The 16,500-nt window shown below is 44.6% G+C and overlaps 1 protein-coding gene across 1 annotated transcript in view; it reads right to left on the bottom strand.

Annotated features, from left to right (window-relative positions):
• Window positions 1-13,617, bottom strand: part of CAVIN1 (caveolae associated protein 1) — a 73,133-nt gene extending 59,516 nt beyond the window's left edge. Inside the window, exon 1 of the mRNA XM_077459526.1 lies at window positions 13,086-13,617. Within this exon, the coding sequence (XP_077315652.1) occupies window positions 13,086-13,511 (426 nt within the window). The 5' untranslated portion in view covers window positions 13,512-13,617. The remainder of the gene's footprint in view (window positions 1-13,085) is intronic.
• Window positions 13,618-16,500: the final 2,883 nt, after the last annotated feature.

The raw sequence follows: 16,500 nt of genomic DNA, 5'->3' as shown, positions 1-16,500 counted from the left end.
AGAAGAAGAAACATGGAAGGGTTGGTGGGCACACCCTACATTCCAAAGCGGCTGGGACTATGAAAGGGATATCGCATGGTGGAAGTCAGCCAGAAGGTCCAACTATAGCTGCAATATCAGTTCTGGGATGACTGGTCACTTAACCACTTAAGAAGGTTTTACCCCTTTCATGACCAGGCCATTTTTTGCCTTTTTGTACTGCGCTACTTTAACTGGTGATTGTGCAGTCATGCGATGCTGTACCCAAATGAAATTTATGCCATTTTTTTCACACAAAGAGCTTTCTTTAGGTGGTATTTGATCACCACTGGGTTTTTTATTTTTTTGTATATTCTGGGAAAAAAAACAATACTTTCTACTTTTATGCTATAAAACATATCAAAATCAAATTTCAACATACATTTAGGCAAAAATGTATCTACAATGTCTTTGGTAGAAACACAATCCCAATGAGTGAATATTGATTGGTTGTGTTAAAGTTATAGCGTCTACAAACTATGGTATGGAATTTTTCCTCCTTTTTATTTTTTTATTTTTTTACTAGTATTGGCAGTGATCAGCGACTAGTGGTGGTGATAGTTAGACTATGATAGTGCAGGGGGAAAACTGACACTAATGCCGCGTACACCCAACCGCACTTTCCGGCAGACTAGGTCAGACAGAATCAATCCGTCGGACAATCCAATCATGTGTGGGCTAATCCAATCGTTTTTCATTTTAAAAAATCAGACGGACCTAGAAATAGAACAAGTTTCAAATCTGTCCGACGGACTTAAAGTGGTTGTAAACCCTTACAACACACTTTGACCTACAGGTAAGCCTAAATTAAGGCTTACCTGTAGGTCTGAGAAATATCTCCTAAACCTATACGGTTTAGGAGATATTTGCCTGAAGACAGGCACCGCAGGCGCAGTGAGTGCGGCATCGCCAACGGCGAATATGCCGCGCGTGGCAGCTCCCGTGCGAGTGCGCGGGAGTGACATCATCGCGGCTTCGCCGAATGACAGCGGCGGAGCATCGAAGACCCACCGAGAAGATGGATGCGCCGGACTACAGGGGACAGCGGTGACATCGCTGGCTCCTGTGTCAGGTAAGTGACACATAATGGACTACTATGCAATGCATAGTAGTCCATTATGCTTTACCTTTCCAGGGAATGAAAGAGGAAGTAAACTCATCAGGGTTTACTACCTCTTTAATCCCTATCGGGAAAACCGTTCGTCTGTATGCTGGTCCGACGGACAAAATACGACACAAGGGAAGCTATTGGCTACTGGCTATTGAACTTCCTTTTTTAGTCCCGTCTTATGTCATCACGCTCAAAACAAATGGACTTTTGAATGGACTTACTCCGTTCATGTGTGGCCAAGTCTGTTCGTTTGGAAAGTGCGTTGGAACTCCACTGAAAAATCAGTCGGGAAAACCTGTCGGACCTAGTCTGCCAGAAAGTCCGGTCGTGTGTACGCGGCAGAACTCACACTGGGATGGAAATGACCAACTGACACTGACATCACCAGTGACACAAATACAGTGATCGGTGATAATACTATAACTGTCACTGTACTAATGACACTGGCTGGGAAGGAGTTAACATCTTGGGGTAATCAAGGAGGTAATTGTTTGCCTGCTTCACTTACTCAGGCCCCTGAAAAACAATATTTAGAAAGGCTACTAGTAATTAATAGTAATTAAAGTAGAAGTCTAAATAAAAAAAAAAAAACATGCAATGTCTCTTCTACAATAAAATAAATGTACCTACCTGCTCACAGTGTGCTTTGAAATGTACACTGAGCTGTGCACACGCAGCTCAGTTTACATTTGGACACAGTGCCTGCCTGCTGGGATAAATGAAGTCATCCTGCACTGTCCAATTAAGGCAGCCAAAGATCAGCGCCTGAAAGAAGCTGGGGAGAAGAAGGGGAGCAGATGCCGCCAACGGACCTCACATGTATTGAACCACTGAGGCCAGGGTAAGTATTTTGGACTTTAGTTCCGCTTTAAATACTTTTATTTATTTCACACTATAATTTCTCTCTATTATCCCTTCCTTTTCTCTTTTTATGTTTTTTTTTTTTCCTCTGATCTTTTTCTAATTGATCTTGCTGAGAAAAATATCAAATTTGACTCAAGTATTTTTTAAGCAGGTTATAGAAATCATACATATGGAAGCGTTGATCTATAAAATGGCTTTGATAGCAGGAATCCCTAGCAGTCTTATTTATGTCTTTTGAGGCATGTCTCCAGACTCTAAAACCCTTCCATCATGTTCGTAGTCTTTGATCATCTGCAGTTATGTGCCTACAGTCTATGACAGTCTTTGTAGTAGAGCTGCGCGATTAATCGTTAAGAGTCGTTATCACGATTTTTTCCCCCAAAGTATTTCCCTATTCTTTCTATGCAGACAATTCTCTCTGCTCAAAAGAAAGGAAAAAAAAACAGGCAGTCTGCCAAGAATCACAACATTCTTTAGCAGTGGAACTTAAGTATAAACATTGTAATGATTTGTCCTTCAGATCAAATGAATACACTTTGGTGTGTAAATGAGGGAAGTTTAACCACTTAAATAACTAAACCTTTTTCTGACATTTGTTGGTTTCAAGTTAAAATCATTTTTTATTTTTTTTTTGCTAGAAAATTACTTAGAACCCCCAAACATTATATATATATATATATATATATATATATATATATATTTTAGTAGAGACCCTAGAGCAGTGATGGCGAACCTTGGCACCCCAGATGTTTTGGAACTACATTACCCATGATGCTCAACTACACTGCATAGTGCATGGGCATCATGGGAAACGTAGTTCCAAAACATCTGGGGTGCCAAGGTTCGCCATCACTGCCCTAGAGAATAAAAAGGTTGTTGCAATATTTTATGTCACACTGTATTTGCGCAGTAGTCGTTCATTTTTTTTGGGAAAAAAATTACACTTTAATAAATAAAATAAAAAACTAACCAGTAAAGTTAGCCCAATTTTTTTTGTATAATGTGAAAAATTTTACGCCGCGAGAATCATGATCTTTTTATTCTAAGCAAACAAATTCTCATTTTGCCCAGAATCGTGCAGCTCTACTTTGTAGCATTACATTCACTGAATGCAACACACAAGGTTGTTTATATCAAGATAGTTGACCACTATTGGGTTAGAGAAATCTTTCCAATGGAGATACATAAAAAACACAATCTTAGTTTAGTGGAGGGCGGTAACAAGTATTTTTCTTCTGTCCATGATTTTCTGTCCCAGTGACAACAGCACCCTCCACTTTTTGTACAGGTGTCACTGGGTCAGAGCGTAAGAAAAAAATCTCCCAAATGGGGTCAATGAAATAAAAACTCTACGGCCGCGTACACACGGGCGGACTGTTCGCCCAACTTTGTCCGCTGAACAGTGTTTGGGCGGACAGTCCGCTCGTGTGTGGGCTTTCAGCGGACAGTTTCAGCGGACAGTTTGACGAACAAGGTTTTTCGGAATTTCCGAAAAACTGTCCGCTGAAACCTTGTTTCAGCGAACAGTCCGCTCGTGTGTAGGCTTGTTCGTCAAACAAAGTTGCGCGCATGCTCAGAAAGGATTTTCACGCCGAAAGTTATAATGCAGTGTATAGGACGTCGTATTTTTCGTCCCGTCGTACGTGCCGTTCACGTCATCGCGCACGGTTTCAGCAAACTGTTCGTCCGTCGTGTGTGGCCATGTCCGTCCATGCTAATTTTGAGCGGACTGTTTGCCGAAACTGTTTGACGGACAAAGTTGGGCGAACAGTCCCCGCGTGTGTACGCGGCCTACAGGAATGTTAACTCTTCCCCATTATATCTTAAACTGGTTGTAGAGGCTGAAGGTTTTTTGCCTTCATGCTAAGTATGCATGGATGTAAAAAACCTTCAGCTTCAGTATGCAGCCCCCCCCCCCCCAATACTTGGCCAAGCCCATTCACAATCCAGCAGTGTGCATGAGATCAGCTGCTCTCCCAGGTCTCTTCTTCCTTATTGGCTGAGAGACGGCAGTGAGAGCCATTGGCTGCCACTGCTATTACTGCAAGCTGCTACGGGGGCACTCGTGCGTGTTTGCTCCCAAGCCCCACTCTGTATGTTCATAAGACACACACAATGGGACACGCCCCATCCTCCACTCCCTCCTCACAGGCTATGATTGATAGCATTCGAAGAAGAGGAGAACTGCCGGCGGGAGACGCAAGAAGAGGAAGATAGGGTCTGCTCTGTGCAAAACCATTGCACAGAGCAGGTAAGTATGTCATATTTGTTATTTTTTAAAACAAATATTTTTTACCTTTTAATATCACTTTAAACTTAAAAAATGGCTGGAGCTGGGTTCTAAGTGCATTGTCAAGAGCAATAACGTCCAATATTGTACAGTGGAAGAATAACAGATATGCCCCATTCATCCCTATGGACAGGTAGATTTACTATAAATGGTCTTGTGTCCGTTTACACCCACCTCCTTTTGGGTTTGCTAAAAAAAAAAAAAGGAAGGGGATTCCATCGTCTTCCATTTAGGCAGAGAGGATTGGAGGTAGATTGGCAGCCCTCAGAGCAGAGCGCGTTCTGTTCATGTCTGTGCAGAAACTGAGCGGACACGGATGTTTCATCCGCTGGCTCTGCTCCGATCAGCACGGGAGTTGTGAGCTGATGGGAATGGATTCCTCACAGTGTGAAAAGGGGCCAAAAACTGCAGAAGGACCATCATGAACATGTAAATATAAAGAGTTATCAGTCTGCAAGCACCATAGTTGATAACATTGTATAACAATTTACAGTAACATTTCACTAATGAGTTTTAAAGCTTTCAATGCACAATACTATCTGATAATCACTACATACCCAAACATGCCAAATATTCTTCTCTACATATTAAACGCTGTTCTGCAATAAACATGCAGAGGGAACGTGTGTTGACAAAAGACTACTGTAGCCCAACCATTCTCACCCAGGTTTTCGTGGAACCCCAGGGTTCCTACAGAGGTTTCTAGGGGTTCCTTAAGCTGTGGCTGGATGACCTTTTATTTGATAGTGCTTGCTTGGTTCCAGTACCAAGGCGACTTGGCACAACCAGCAGCAAGAAACCAATGATCTTTTTAGCTGTTGTTAAGGGTGGCATTCCGACCATCTCTATAAGGGTTGCATTCTTCCTACTTACCACCAATTTGTAATGAACATTTTTTTCCCATTGACCCCCAACAAATTGGTTTTAGCAAAGGACCTGAAAATGATTTTATCCTGCAGAGAAGGATGCAATTTTACTGTGTGGCTGGTTACATCTAAAAGATAGGGACAAGTCTTTAGAACCCAGGACTGTCCCTTGCTATAATTATTTCTCCAGCTCTGACAAGTTGTTATTACTTAGAAGATGAAAAAACATTATGTTGAAATAGTTTTAACAAGGCAGAGTACTATTGAATCATGGTAAGACGCTAACTGTATGGTGTCACATCACTTCACACATTACTGAATAATTGAGTGCACACTTCAGTATGGCTGGAATATAATATAATAGAGAATATAAACCATAGTGCTTATATACACACAGCTCCAGACATTAACACTCTAGAAACATCTGTGCCATCATATAAGTCATTTTCATCATCCTTACAGCCAGGATATATTTACTGTATATCAGCCTTTCTACCCCTGAAGAACCTCTCAAACAGTTTTCAGGTATCAAGGAACCTTTGCTAAACCCAATTTATCAATGGTCGGTGGTATTTATTGGTCAGATTTTGAAGGTTTACCCAATGTCAGGCGTAATAGGCTAACAAAAATGTAAGCAAAACTTTCAAATGAACCTGCGCTTTGACCATGGCACCAGGTTCTCTTTAATGGTGGCTTCCTCAGCTTCTTATATTTTGCTTCCCTTTGCTCCCTCTTTATTCTGTTTACCAGGGCAGTAAAATAAAATACGTGGCATTTCTAAGTATGGATTATAATACTCACTACTTTTTCTGCAGGTTTGGGTGAACATGTGCCTCACTCCCTTTTCTGCTAGTTTGAGGGAGAATGTGCTTCGCTCCCTTTTCTGCAGGTTCAGGAGAACATGGGCCTCGCTCACTTTCTTGCAGGTTTGGGAGAACATGGGCCTCGCTCACTTTCCTAGAGGTTTGGGAGAGCATGGGCCTTGCTCCCTTTTCTGCAGGTTTTGGAGAACATGGGTTCGCTCACTTTCCTGGAGGTTTGGAAGAGCATGGGCTTTGCTCCCTTTTCTGCAGGTTTTAGATAACTTGGGCCTTGCTCCATTTTCTGCATGTTTGGGAGAACATGAGCCTCACTCCCTTTCCTGCAGGTTTGGGAAAACATGAGCCCCACTCCCTTTTCTGCTAGTTTGGGGGAGCATGTGCTTCGCTCCCTTTCCTGCAGATTTTGGAGAGCATGGGCCCCACTCCCTTTCCTGCAGGTTTCTGAGAACATGGGCCTCGCTCCCTTTCCTGCAGGTTTAGGAGAGCATGGGCCACACTCCCTTTTCTGCTAGTTTGGGGAAGCATATGCCTGGTTCCCTTTCCTACAGGTTTAGGAGAATATGGGCCTTGCTCCCTTTCCTGCAGGTTTGGGAGAACATGGGCCTCACTCCCTTTTCTGCAGGTTTGGAAGACAATAGGCATCGCTCCCTTTTCTGCTTGTTTGGGAGAACATAGGCACCGCTCCCTTTTCTGCTGGTTTGGGAGAACATAGGCATTGCTCCCTTTTCTGATGATTTTGGAGAACATAGGCATCGCTCCCTTTTCTGATGATTTGGGAGAACACAGGCATCGCTCTTTTTTCTGATGATTTGGGAAAACATAGGCATCGCTCCCTTTTCTGCTGGCTTGGAAGAACATGAGCCCCACTCCTTTTCTGCAGGTCTTGCTCTCTCTTTTGATGGTTTGTGAAACAAGGGCCTCGCTTACTTCCCTGCAGGTTTGGGAGAACATGGGCCTCGATCCCTTTCCAGTAGGTTTGGGAGAACATGGGCCTCGATCCCTTTCCCGTAGGTTTGGGAGAACATGGGCCTCGATCCCTTTCCCGTAGGTTTGGGAGAACATGGGCCTCGATCCCTTTCCCATAGGTCTGGGAGAACATGGGCCTCGATCCCTTTCCCGTAGGTTTGGGAGAACATGGGCCTCGATCCCTTTCCCATAGGTTTGGGAGAAAATGGGCCTCGATCCCTTTCCTGTAGGTTTGGGAGAACATGGGCCTCGATCCCTTTCCCGTAGGTTTGGGAGAACATGGGCCTCGATCCCTTTCCCGTAGGTTTGGGAGAACATGGGCCTCGATTCCTTTCCCGTAGGTTTGGGAGAACATGGGCCTCGGTCCCTTTCCCGTAGGTTTGGGAGAAAATGGGCCTCAATCCCTTTCCTGCAGGTTTGGGAGAACATGGGCTAAATTAAGCTACAGCTGTGGCTCCCAGGTGTTGTAACAGGCGCATTTTACTCTATATGGTTGTACACCCTAATGAATGACTCTGTGTATGAGCCCTATGCAAAAATTACTTAAATGCACTTTAAACACATTGTGGTAAAACACAGCTACATACTATGTGTATTGTGTTGCTGTGCCAGTCATTTACCTACACAATAGCTGACACAACTGTGCTACAGCACTCTACAACCCATATGCCATGGGTTTGGTGCTGCTAAAAATGATGCAAGTGTGTTTTTTCTTGTACATTAAGATGGGTTGTCAGCCCTCTCATAAATAATGGGTTGCCATAACGCACTAAACCATGTGTATTAACACACGCACATGAGTAGAAGTGCCTGCAGTGTTATAAACAACTTGGCCTATAGCCATGTACATGGGATATTTTAGCATATTTAAGTACCTGAATGTTAACAGTTATCCAGTGTACTGGAAAATGTATTTGATAGATGCAACAGATGGGTGACAATCAGAAATGCTCTTCATTTAATTGTTTGATACCTATACAAGTAAAGGCTAACGATCAGTTATTTGCGGGATCGGTTGCAGCTACAGTACTGCTCTGAAGTGTACATGCCCCATACCTCTCATAGCTGACATTTTGCAAAGACACGAATATGAACTGCAATGCACCCTGGGAAATATGGTGACAAACTGTATAATGTGCTTCCCTACTGTGCTAGAAATGCAAGATCCAGATGGGCCTTCCAGCTTATAGAAAACATATGAAACAGACAAACCAAGTGCTTTACCTAAAATCTTGTGTCTTACAATCTAGTGTTGTGATCTAATCCTGATTTGGACTTTATTTGGAATGTATGCCTTTTCCACACCCTTTAACCCTGTAATTGTTTCAGAGAACATTGAATAACACTGAAGGTTGGATTCACACTGCGCATGCACCTTGTGTGGTAACAAACATGCATTGGTGTAAAGGTGAATGGCCCACATAGTTTCCCTTATAAACTAAGCTTCAACGCATAAATACAAACCTGTCTCCTAGTAAAGAACAGGATTTCTATGGGTCATTCACTTTTATGCAGTAACATGAGTTGAGCTGCATTAAAATGGACACGTGTGACTAGGCCCTGAATTGGCCACGTTGAATGTTACATACAAATAAAAAGTACGGTACTAGCTTTTAGGGTCCCAATGCATTCACATGCCTGAAAAACAGGAATTCTGTGTTCCAGACAAGCATCCCTGAATGTACTACTTGGTACAGCATTCAGCCCCACCCTGCCACAGTGCATTTCAGCCTGCCATAGACTTTAACAGGCTGCAGGGCTGGATGTTGCACCTGTGCCACCCATGCACACTAAAACACGGGAACTGCAAACACAGGGGATATATGCCCCGGGTGTAAGGAGCCTTTCAGTGTAAAAGATTTCCTGTCTAAACTAAATTTATTATTGAGAAGAGAACAAACACAATAACTGCATATTTTCATCTAATCATTACTACTGCAAACATTTAGGACTTGAACAACACATGAATTTTAGCACACAGATATCTAGGTATGTAGAATTTGTCAATGTGTAGCAACTGTTATTGAGCATTTGATTCCCTTAAACAAATTGTCCCAAGTATTGCTTAGATCTCTGGCAAGTAGGTAACTGCCAGTGCCAAACTGTGGTGTTGTCAGAAGAGGCAACTACCTTGGGCACTTTAGGAGAGGGGTACAAAAAGGGCATGACCTGCAACCTATTCAGCTGAAGTAGTTCCCAGATCATGGGTGTGGGGGGTGGACCACCTTTTGGCTTCTTTGCTAAAACACCTTGTCCCATCACTGGTAACTGCACCAAACATTCTCATGCAAAAGGAATATAAAAGCAGATCTGACCCCAACCACCATAGTCTTCTATAAGCTTTAACATGTTAATGTAAATTTAAAAGTCAATTTCAATATTGTGCCGATTTTATCAAAAGAATACCTGCTAACCCAGCAAACCTAAAAGGTCTTTGTTCTGATCTGATAGTTCCTGCTATTGGGTGACAATGCCCTGTCTGTAAATTGTTTGTCACCCAATCACACTCTCTACCAATGGAGACTACAAGTGGGCAGGCCAACACACATTCCAAATGCATTCTTCACTGTTGTCACCATCAGGAAACTCGCCTGAGAAATGTCATGCAGACACGAAAAGGCTGCCAAGAGGCTGCAGAGGATCAGTTGCACTGAGAGGCAACAAATAATGAAAAAAAGTAGAAACGGTATTCTATTTATAAATAGTGAAATAGTTTATGATACACATTGCTGTGTACATAAATGTTGCTCAGTTAGAGTTTACATTTAATTTAATGGACCACAAAAGCATATTCTGTGCAAATAAGACCTTCTATTTTAAAAGCGTTCTGTTCTATGACTTCCTATGCAGCTTCGTTCTTCAAGAAATGTATTTAGATATTCATAGAAAGCTAAACACCGTTCTACAAATTCAGTTTCTTTTTTTTCTGACTCTAAAGACTTTAATGGGAGTGCATGAAAAATGTAACTAAATAAAAAAAATAAGTACAAAAAAATGCATGAGAATGCAGGTACAGCACACAGGGAACATCATTGATAGTTGTAATACACTCATTGTGATTATTATTTAAAATCTTAGTTGTTTCACTGTTCTTCCATTCCTCACGGTGCTGAAGCATTTAGAGGGTGCAGGGTGTGGAAGAGGAATGCGAGCCAATAAATTGTTTCTGATGAGCTTACAAAGATGTGCGATCTTGGATGTGAAAGATGATGGCACTCCTTAAATCCAGCAAAACAATTAAATATATATCAGATTAAATTGTTGTTTTGGAGCCACGGGACCTCACATTCCATGCTTTGCCTGCTTCTGAAACAAAGGGCATGCACTGAGATGTATCTTTTGTACGTTCCATTGTTAGATTTAAGGAGTTTGAGGAACGCATTTAGAGGATGGTGCCACCACTGCCACACACTTATATGTCCATTTGAGGGTATACAGGGAGGGTGGGTTTAATGCATTTGACCATAAATATGGGAAAACACTATGTTTCCAAACTCTCTTTTTGAATGATGGACATTTGTACCATGCATATTTGTTATATCATAGATGTAGACATACTGAATAGAGATAAAAAAAAAAGTAAAGGCGGAGTTAAGAAGTACAGATAATTGTTGTTACTTGTACCTGCACTGTAATTGTTTTGATTTTGTACCTGCTGTGGCCGGTTTGGTCCTTTCTTCCGATTATAAAAAAAAAAAAAAAAGAAGTACAGATAGTATAGATCAGTGATTCTCAACTAGGGTTCCTCCAGAGGTTGCTGGGGGTTCCTTCAGCATTGGACCATTTCTGCCTCTCAGATAAGTTCCTACTGACACCATTGATCTTTTTAGCTATCTGTAAGGAGGTAATTCTTCCCAATGACCAAAAGTATAAGGACCTTTCTTCCCACTGACCATCACACTAATGTATTCACACTAATGTATCATGAGTTGTAGATTTATCATTTTTAGCAAGGGTTCCCCGAGACTGGAGAACTATTTCAAGGGTTCCTCAGTGTTGAAAAGGTTGAGAAAGGCTGGTATAGATGGTGTTAAAAGGAGTCATATAGAGAAAAAGTATGGAGGCCGCCATTGCTGACCTCCTTTTGAATAAACTAGACTCAATATCAATGGATCACCGGGATCATATATGGATCCCATGGATTCAGTGCTTTCTAAGTCACTGGTTGCTTGTTCTAGGTCAGTGTTTTAATTACTGAACTCAGAGAAAGCCCACTGACTTGTATTTTCAAAATGAGGTTGTCACTGCACCACAACTCCACAATGCAAACCCCTGTGCATTGTGGTGCACTGTGGAAAAAAGGTTACTGTCTGCTTTTTTCATGTGTTGTGGTGCATTTACAGTCCATTCAAATAATTGTGATAGATGTTAATGTGCAAAATAATGCACATACATTTTTGGTGGTAATGCAACACACCTAGTAAGTTTAGGGCTATTTTCACACTGGGGCGGGGGTGCATTAGCGGCAAAGCGCTGCTAATATTAGTACTTTTAAGTCCCAGTAGCGGCTGAAGAAAGGGTTAAAGAGCCAGTGTTGCGGCACAGCCAAAGCACTTTGCAGCCGCTTTGGCAGCGCTGCACATTCATTTCAATGGGCAAGGCGTTTTGGGAGCGCTGCTTGCAGGTCTTTTTTTCCCATCCCGCAAGCGCACCGCCCCGGTGTGAAAGCACTCTGCCTTTTACGCTGGGGAGGCATGAGAGGCACTTTACGGGTGCTGTTTTTAGTGCTAAAATGCTTGAAAAGAGCCTCACTGTGAAAGGGGTCTAAAAGAGGCCTTAATATTCATGGTAGGTGTTGGTGTACTGAGTGGGGTCTAGAGTACAGATCCTAGCAAACTTTATGTAGTGGGTGGGGTGGGGCATAGGGGAAGGGGGTAGAACTGAAAATTCTGGTATCATTAACGTGTTCATATGACATATGGAGCAACTGAGAATTCTGCAAATATCACTTCCCGTATTTGCTTACTTTTTCACATTAAACTTGTTTCATCAAAAGTAGTTGGACTGATGTGGAAAGTTCACTATTGCCGATACATGCATTGATCTTTCAGACATGCCATGGATGAGATGTAAGGAAGGGTATGATGTGTGTATGGGATGTAATGAATGGAAGGATGTGTACGGGATGGGATGATGTGTGTACGGGATGGGATGTAATGAAAGGATACAGTGTGTAATGGAAGATGTATATGTCGGATGGGATGATGTGTATGGACAAGGATGATATCAGATTGATCTCTCTCTCTCTCTCCTGGTACATCATGACCTTGAAGTTCTTCCTTCTCAGTAGTTTGGACTTGCATTAATGTGTATAGGACAGGTTGATGTGCATGGGATGGGATGATATGTATGGGATGAGATGAAGTGTGTATATAGGATAGGTTGATGTGTATGGGATCTCATCTGGTAGATCATGACTTTGAAGTCCCTCTTCTTGAATAGTTCAGACTTGTTATATCGGATGGGAAGATGTGTAGGGGTTAGGCTGTTGTGTATGGGATCTGACCTGGTAGATCATGACTTTGAAGTTCCTCCTCCGGAGAAGTTCGGACTCGTATGGGATGGGACGATGTATATAGGATGGGGTGATGTATATATGGGATGGGGTGATGTATATACGGGACGATGTACAGTATATAGGACAGCTTGCTGTGTATGGGATCTGACCTGGTAGATCATGACTTTGAAGTTCCTCCTCTGGAGAAGTTCGGACTCGTATGGGATGAGACGATGTATATATGGGATGGGGTGATGTATATATGGGATGGGGTGATGTATATGTGGGATGGGGTGATGTATATAGGATGGGGTGATGTATATACGGGACGATGTACAGTATATAGGACAGCTTGCTGTGTATGGGATCTGACCTGGTAGATCATGACTTTGAAGTTCCTCCTCCGGAGAAGTTCGGACTCGTATGGGATGAGACGATGTATATATGGGATGGGGTGATGTATATGTGGGATGGGGTGATGTATATAGGATGGGGTGATGTATATAGGATGGGGTGATGTATATAGGATGGGGTGATGTATATAGGATGGGGTGATGTATATAGGATGGGGTGATGTATATATGGGATGGGGTGATGTATATACGGGACGATGTACAGTATATAGGACAGGTTGCTGTGTATGGGATCTGACCTGGTAGATCATGACTTTGAAGTTCCTCCTCCGGAGAAGTTCGGACTCGTTGCTCTCCAGCTTCTTGATCTGGGTCTGTTGTCTCTCCAGGTTGTGTCGGACGGTCTTCACATTGACGCTCACCTTCCTCACCTTCTCCAGCAGTTTGCCGGCCGTGTTGCTGGTGGTGGCATGGGACTTGGTGAGTTTGGTCAGTTCCCCCTGGATGCTGGTGACGGCGCTCTCCATCTCCTGCTGTCGGACCTCTAGCTGGCTCTGGGTCAGCTGAATCTGGTCCACGGCTCCGATGATCTTGTCCAGCAGGCTCAGCACCAGCACCCCGTTCATCTGGTCGGCTTTGATGGGCTCGGTGTCCGAAGTTTCCCCGGGTGGGGTGTCAGGGAGGACGGTGGGCTGCTCCACTATCTGCAGGCTTGTGTCCGCCATGTTCAGCTGGAGGAGTCCGGGAAGTTTCCTCTGAGAAGAGAGGTGAGAGGGGAGAACCGGGCGGGGTGCGGAGAAGACGGATAGTGTGAGTGCGGGATAGAGGAGCTCCGCATAACTGTACAGGGGAGGGGAGGAGCCGCACTGTACTCTCTCCTCCCCGTCACCGACGGACACGCCCACTGTATATATTGGAGAAGCCTGCTGGCAGATGATGAAAATAGAAGGGAGGTGACCGGGCAGAGTGCAGGCATGTACAGGCTGAGGAATGTCCCAGCACAGGATTAACCCATAGGGACCCCAAACAACCCCTCTGTACCTTTATTCTCCTCAGCTCGACCTTTTATTCGGTCACCTAATATGACTGGCACTGAAGGAAAAACCTTTATAGTTCTTGGAGAGGAATTAGAACAACTGTCAGTTTTTTTATTGCTTTCTGTGCCCCCATAAGGGAGCTTCACCCTCTCTATGGGTCACTATTGGGCTTCTTTATGGTGCTGAACCTTCATCAATGAGAGTGAGAGAAATCCCAATTTCTGGGTTGTTGAAGCGGAGCTCCACCCTGAAAAAACAAACAAACAGGCTCATAAAAATACATTAAAAAACATTTGAAAAAAAATTTTTTTTTACTTACCAGAAACGCCTGTTGCTAGGCAGTCATCCTAATCCGCACCTTCAGTCTCGGTCTCCTTGTGTTGTCTTCTGGGAAATAGAGGCGCACTGTCTTCTGGGACCTGTGTGCGTCTGCCGGCCATTCACAAAGTGCCGTACGACTCGCGCATGCGCAGTAGGAAATAGACAGTGAAGCTGCTCCACTGCCTGTTTCCCTTAGTTTGAATGGCGGCGCCAGCACCCAATCCAATGGACGGATCGGCCTCAGGAGGCAGACATTGCGGGCTACCTAGACAGGTAAGTGTCCTTATTAACCAGTTGCCGACCGCCGCACGCCGATGTACGTCGGCAGAATGGCACGGGCAGGCATAAGGGCTTACATGTACGTCCCTTGCCTCCCGCGGGTCGGGGGCCCGATCGGGCCCCCGCCCGGTGCCTGCGGCGGTCGGTTTTCGTCCGGGAGCGATCCGGGACGAGGGGGCGGCCATTCATTCATGGCCACCCCCTCGCGATCGCTCCCGACGAATAGAAATCCCCCGTGACATCACTTCCTCTCCTGTAATGTAAACACAGGAGAGGAAGTGATGTATTCTCTCCTCCGTGTCGGTATTTTTCGTTCCGACACGGAGGAGAGCGGATCGGTGAGTTGCACCAACACTCTACACACACAGTAGAACATGCCAGGCACACTCACACCCCCCCGATCACCCCCCCAATTACCCCTGCCCCCCAGTCACAGTGACACCAATGTCATTTTTTTTTTTTTTGCATTGGTGTCATTTGTGACTGTAATAACTGTTAGGGCAGTTAGGGTTAGCCCCCTTTAGTTCTAATGTACCCCCCTAACCCCCCCAATAAAGGTTTAACCCCGTGATCACCCCCCGTCGCCAGTGTCACTAAGGCTGGGTTCACATTGCAGCGGTTTATGAGAACGAATGTGATTCGCACCGCACTGCAGTGCAAATCACATCCGATCTCTGTGCGATTCGAGTTCAGCCATTCGCCGCACCCGCCGCAAATTCGCACGGGACCCTTTTTTTGGCCCGCAGCAGAATCGGATCGCATGGGTGTTCACACCATGCGATCCAAGTTTGCAGATCGCACTGCGATATGCGAACTGATCTGGGGGTGTCATTAACATTTCACTGACACTCCCAGCAGTTCGCATAAGGCAGTGTGAACTGCCGCCGGGAGGCATGCGATGCGGGAACCCGCCGCGGATTCGCGGCGTTTCCGCATCGCTCCAGTGTGAACCCAGCCTAATAAGCGATCATTTTTCTGATCGCCGTATTAGTGTCACAGGTGACGCTAGTTAGGCAGGTAGGTATTTAGGTTCGCCGCAGCTTTTTATAGCGCCAGGGACCCCCATATACTACCGCATAAAGCCCCCTGATTGCCCCCTAGTTAACCCTTTCACCAGTGATCACCATATAACTGTTACAGGTGACGCTGGTTGGTTAGTTATTTTTTTATAGTTTCAGGGCACCCGCCATTTATTACCTAATAAAGGTTTAACCCCCTGATCACCCGGCAGGTGTCATTTGTGACTAATAACTGTTAGGGCAGTTAGGGTTAGCCCCCTTTAGTTCTAAGGTACCCCCCTAACCCCCCCAATAAAGGTTTAACCCCGTGATCACCCCCCGTCGCCAGTGTCACTAAGGCTGGGTTCACATTGCAGCGGTTTATGAGAACGGATGTGATTCGCACCGCACTGCAGTGCAAATCACATCCGATCTCTGTGCGATTCGAGTTCAGCTATACAGATAGTATGGCTGAATTCGTGTCGCACCCGCCGCACCCGCCGCAAACTCGCACGGGACCCTTTTTTTGGTCCGCAGCAGAATCGGATCGCATGGGTGTTCACACCATGCGATCCAAGTTTGCAGATCGCACTGCGATATGCGAACTGATCTGGGGGTGTCATTAACATTTCACTGACACTCCCAGCAGTTCGCATAGGGCAGTGTGAACTGCCGCCGGGAGGCATGCGATGCGGGAACCCGCCGCGCATTCGTGGCGTTCCCGCATCGCTCCAGTGTGAACCCAGCCTAATAAGCGATCGTTTTTCTGATCGCTGTATTAGTGTCACAGGTGACGCTAGTTAGGCAGGTAGGTATTTAGGTTCGCCGCAGCTTTTTATAGCGCCAGGGACCCCCATATACTACCGCATAAAGCCCCCTGATTGCCCCCTAGTTAACCCTTTCACCAGTGATCACCATATAACTGTTACAGGTGACGCTGGTTGGTTAGTTATTTTTTTATAGATTCAGGGCACCTGCCATTTATTACCTAGTCTCACTAGTGTACCCCTAAATTTAGGGGTGTCTACTTTCCAAAATGGGGTCATTTGGGGGGGGTTTGTGCCATCTTGGCATTTTAT

Source organism: Lithobates pipiens, unplaced genomic scaffold, assembly GCF_037356315.1.
Source record: "Lithobates pipiens isolate NorthernLeopardFrog02 unplaced genomic scaffold, aLitPip1_a1.2 Scaffold_28, whole genome shotgun sequence".
NCBI classification, from domain to species: domain Eukaryota; kingdom Metazoa; phylum Chordata; class Amphibia; order Anura; family Ranidae; genus Lithobates; species Lithobates pipiens.
The sequence above is the reverse complement of the archived record's forward strand: the minus strand, read 5'-3'. Positions and strand labels throughout refer to the sequence as shown.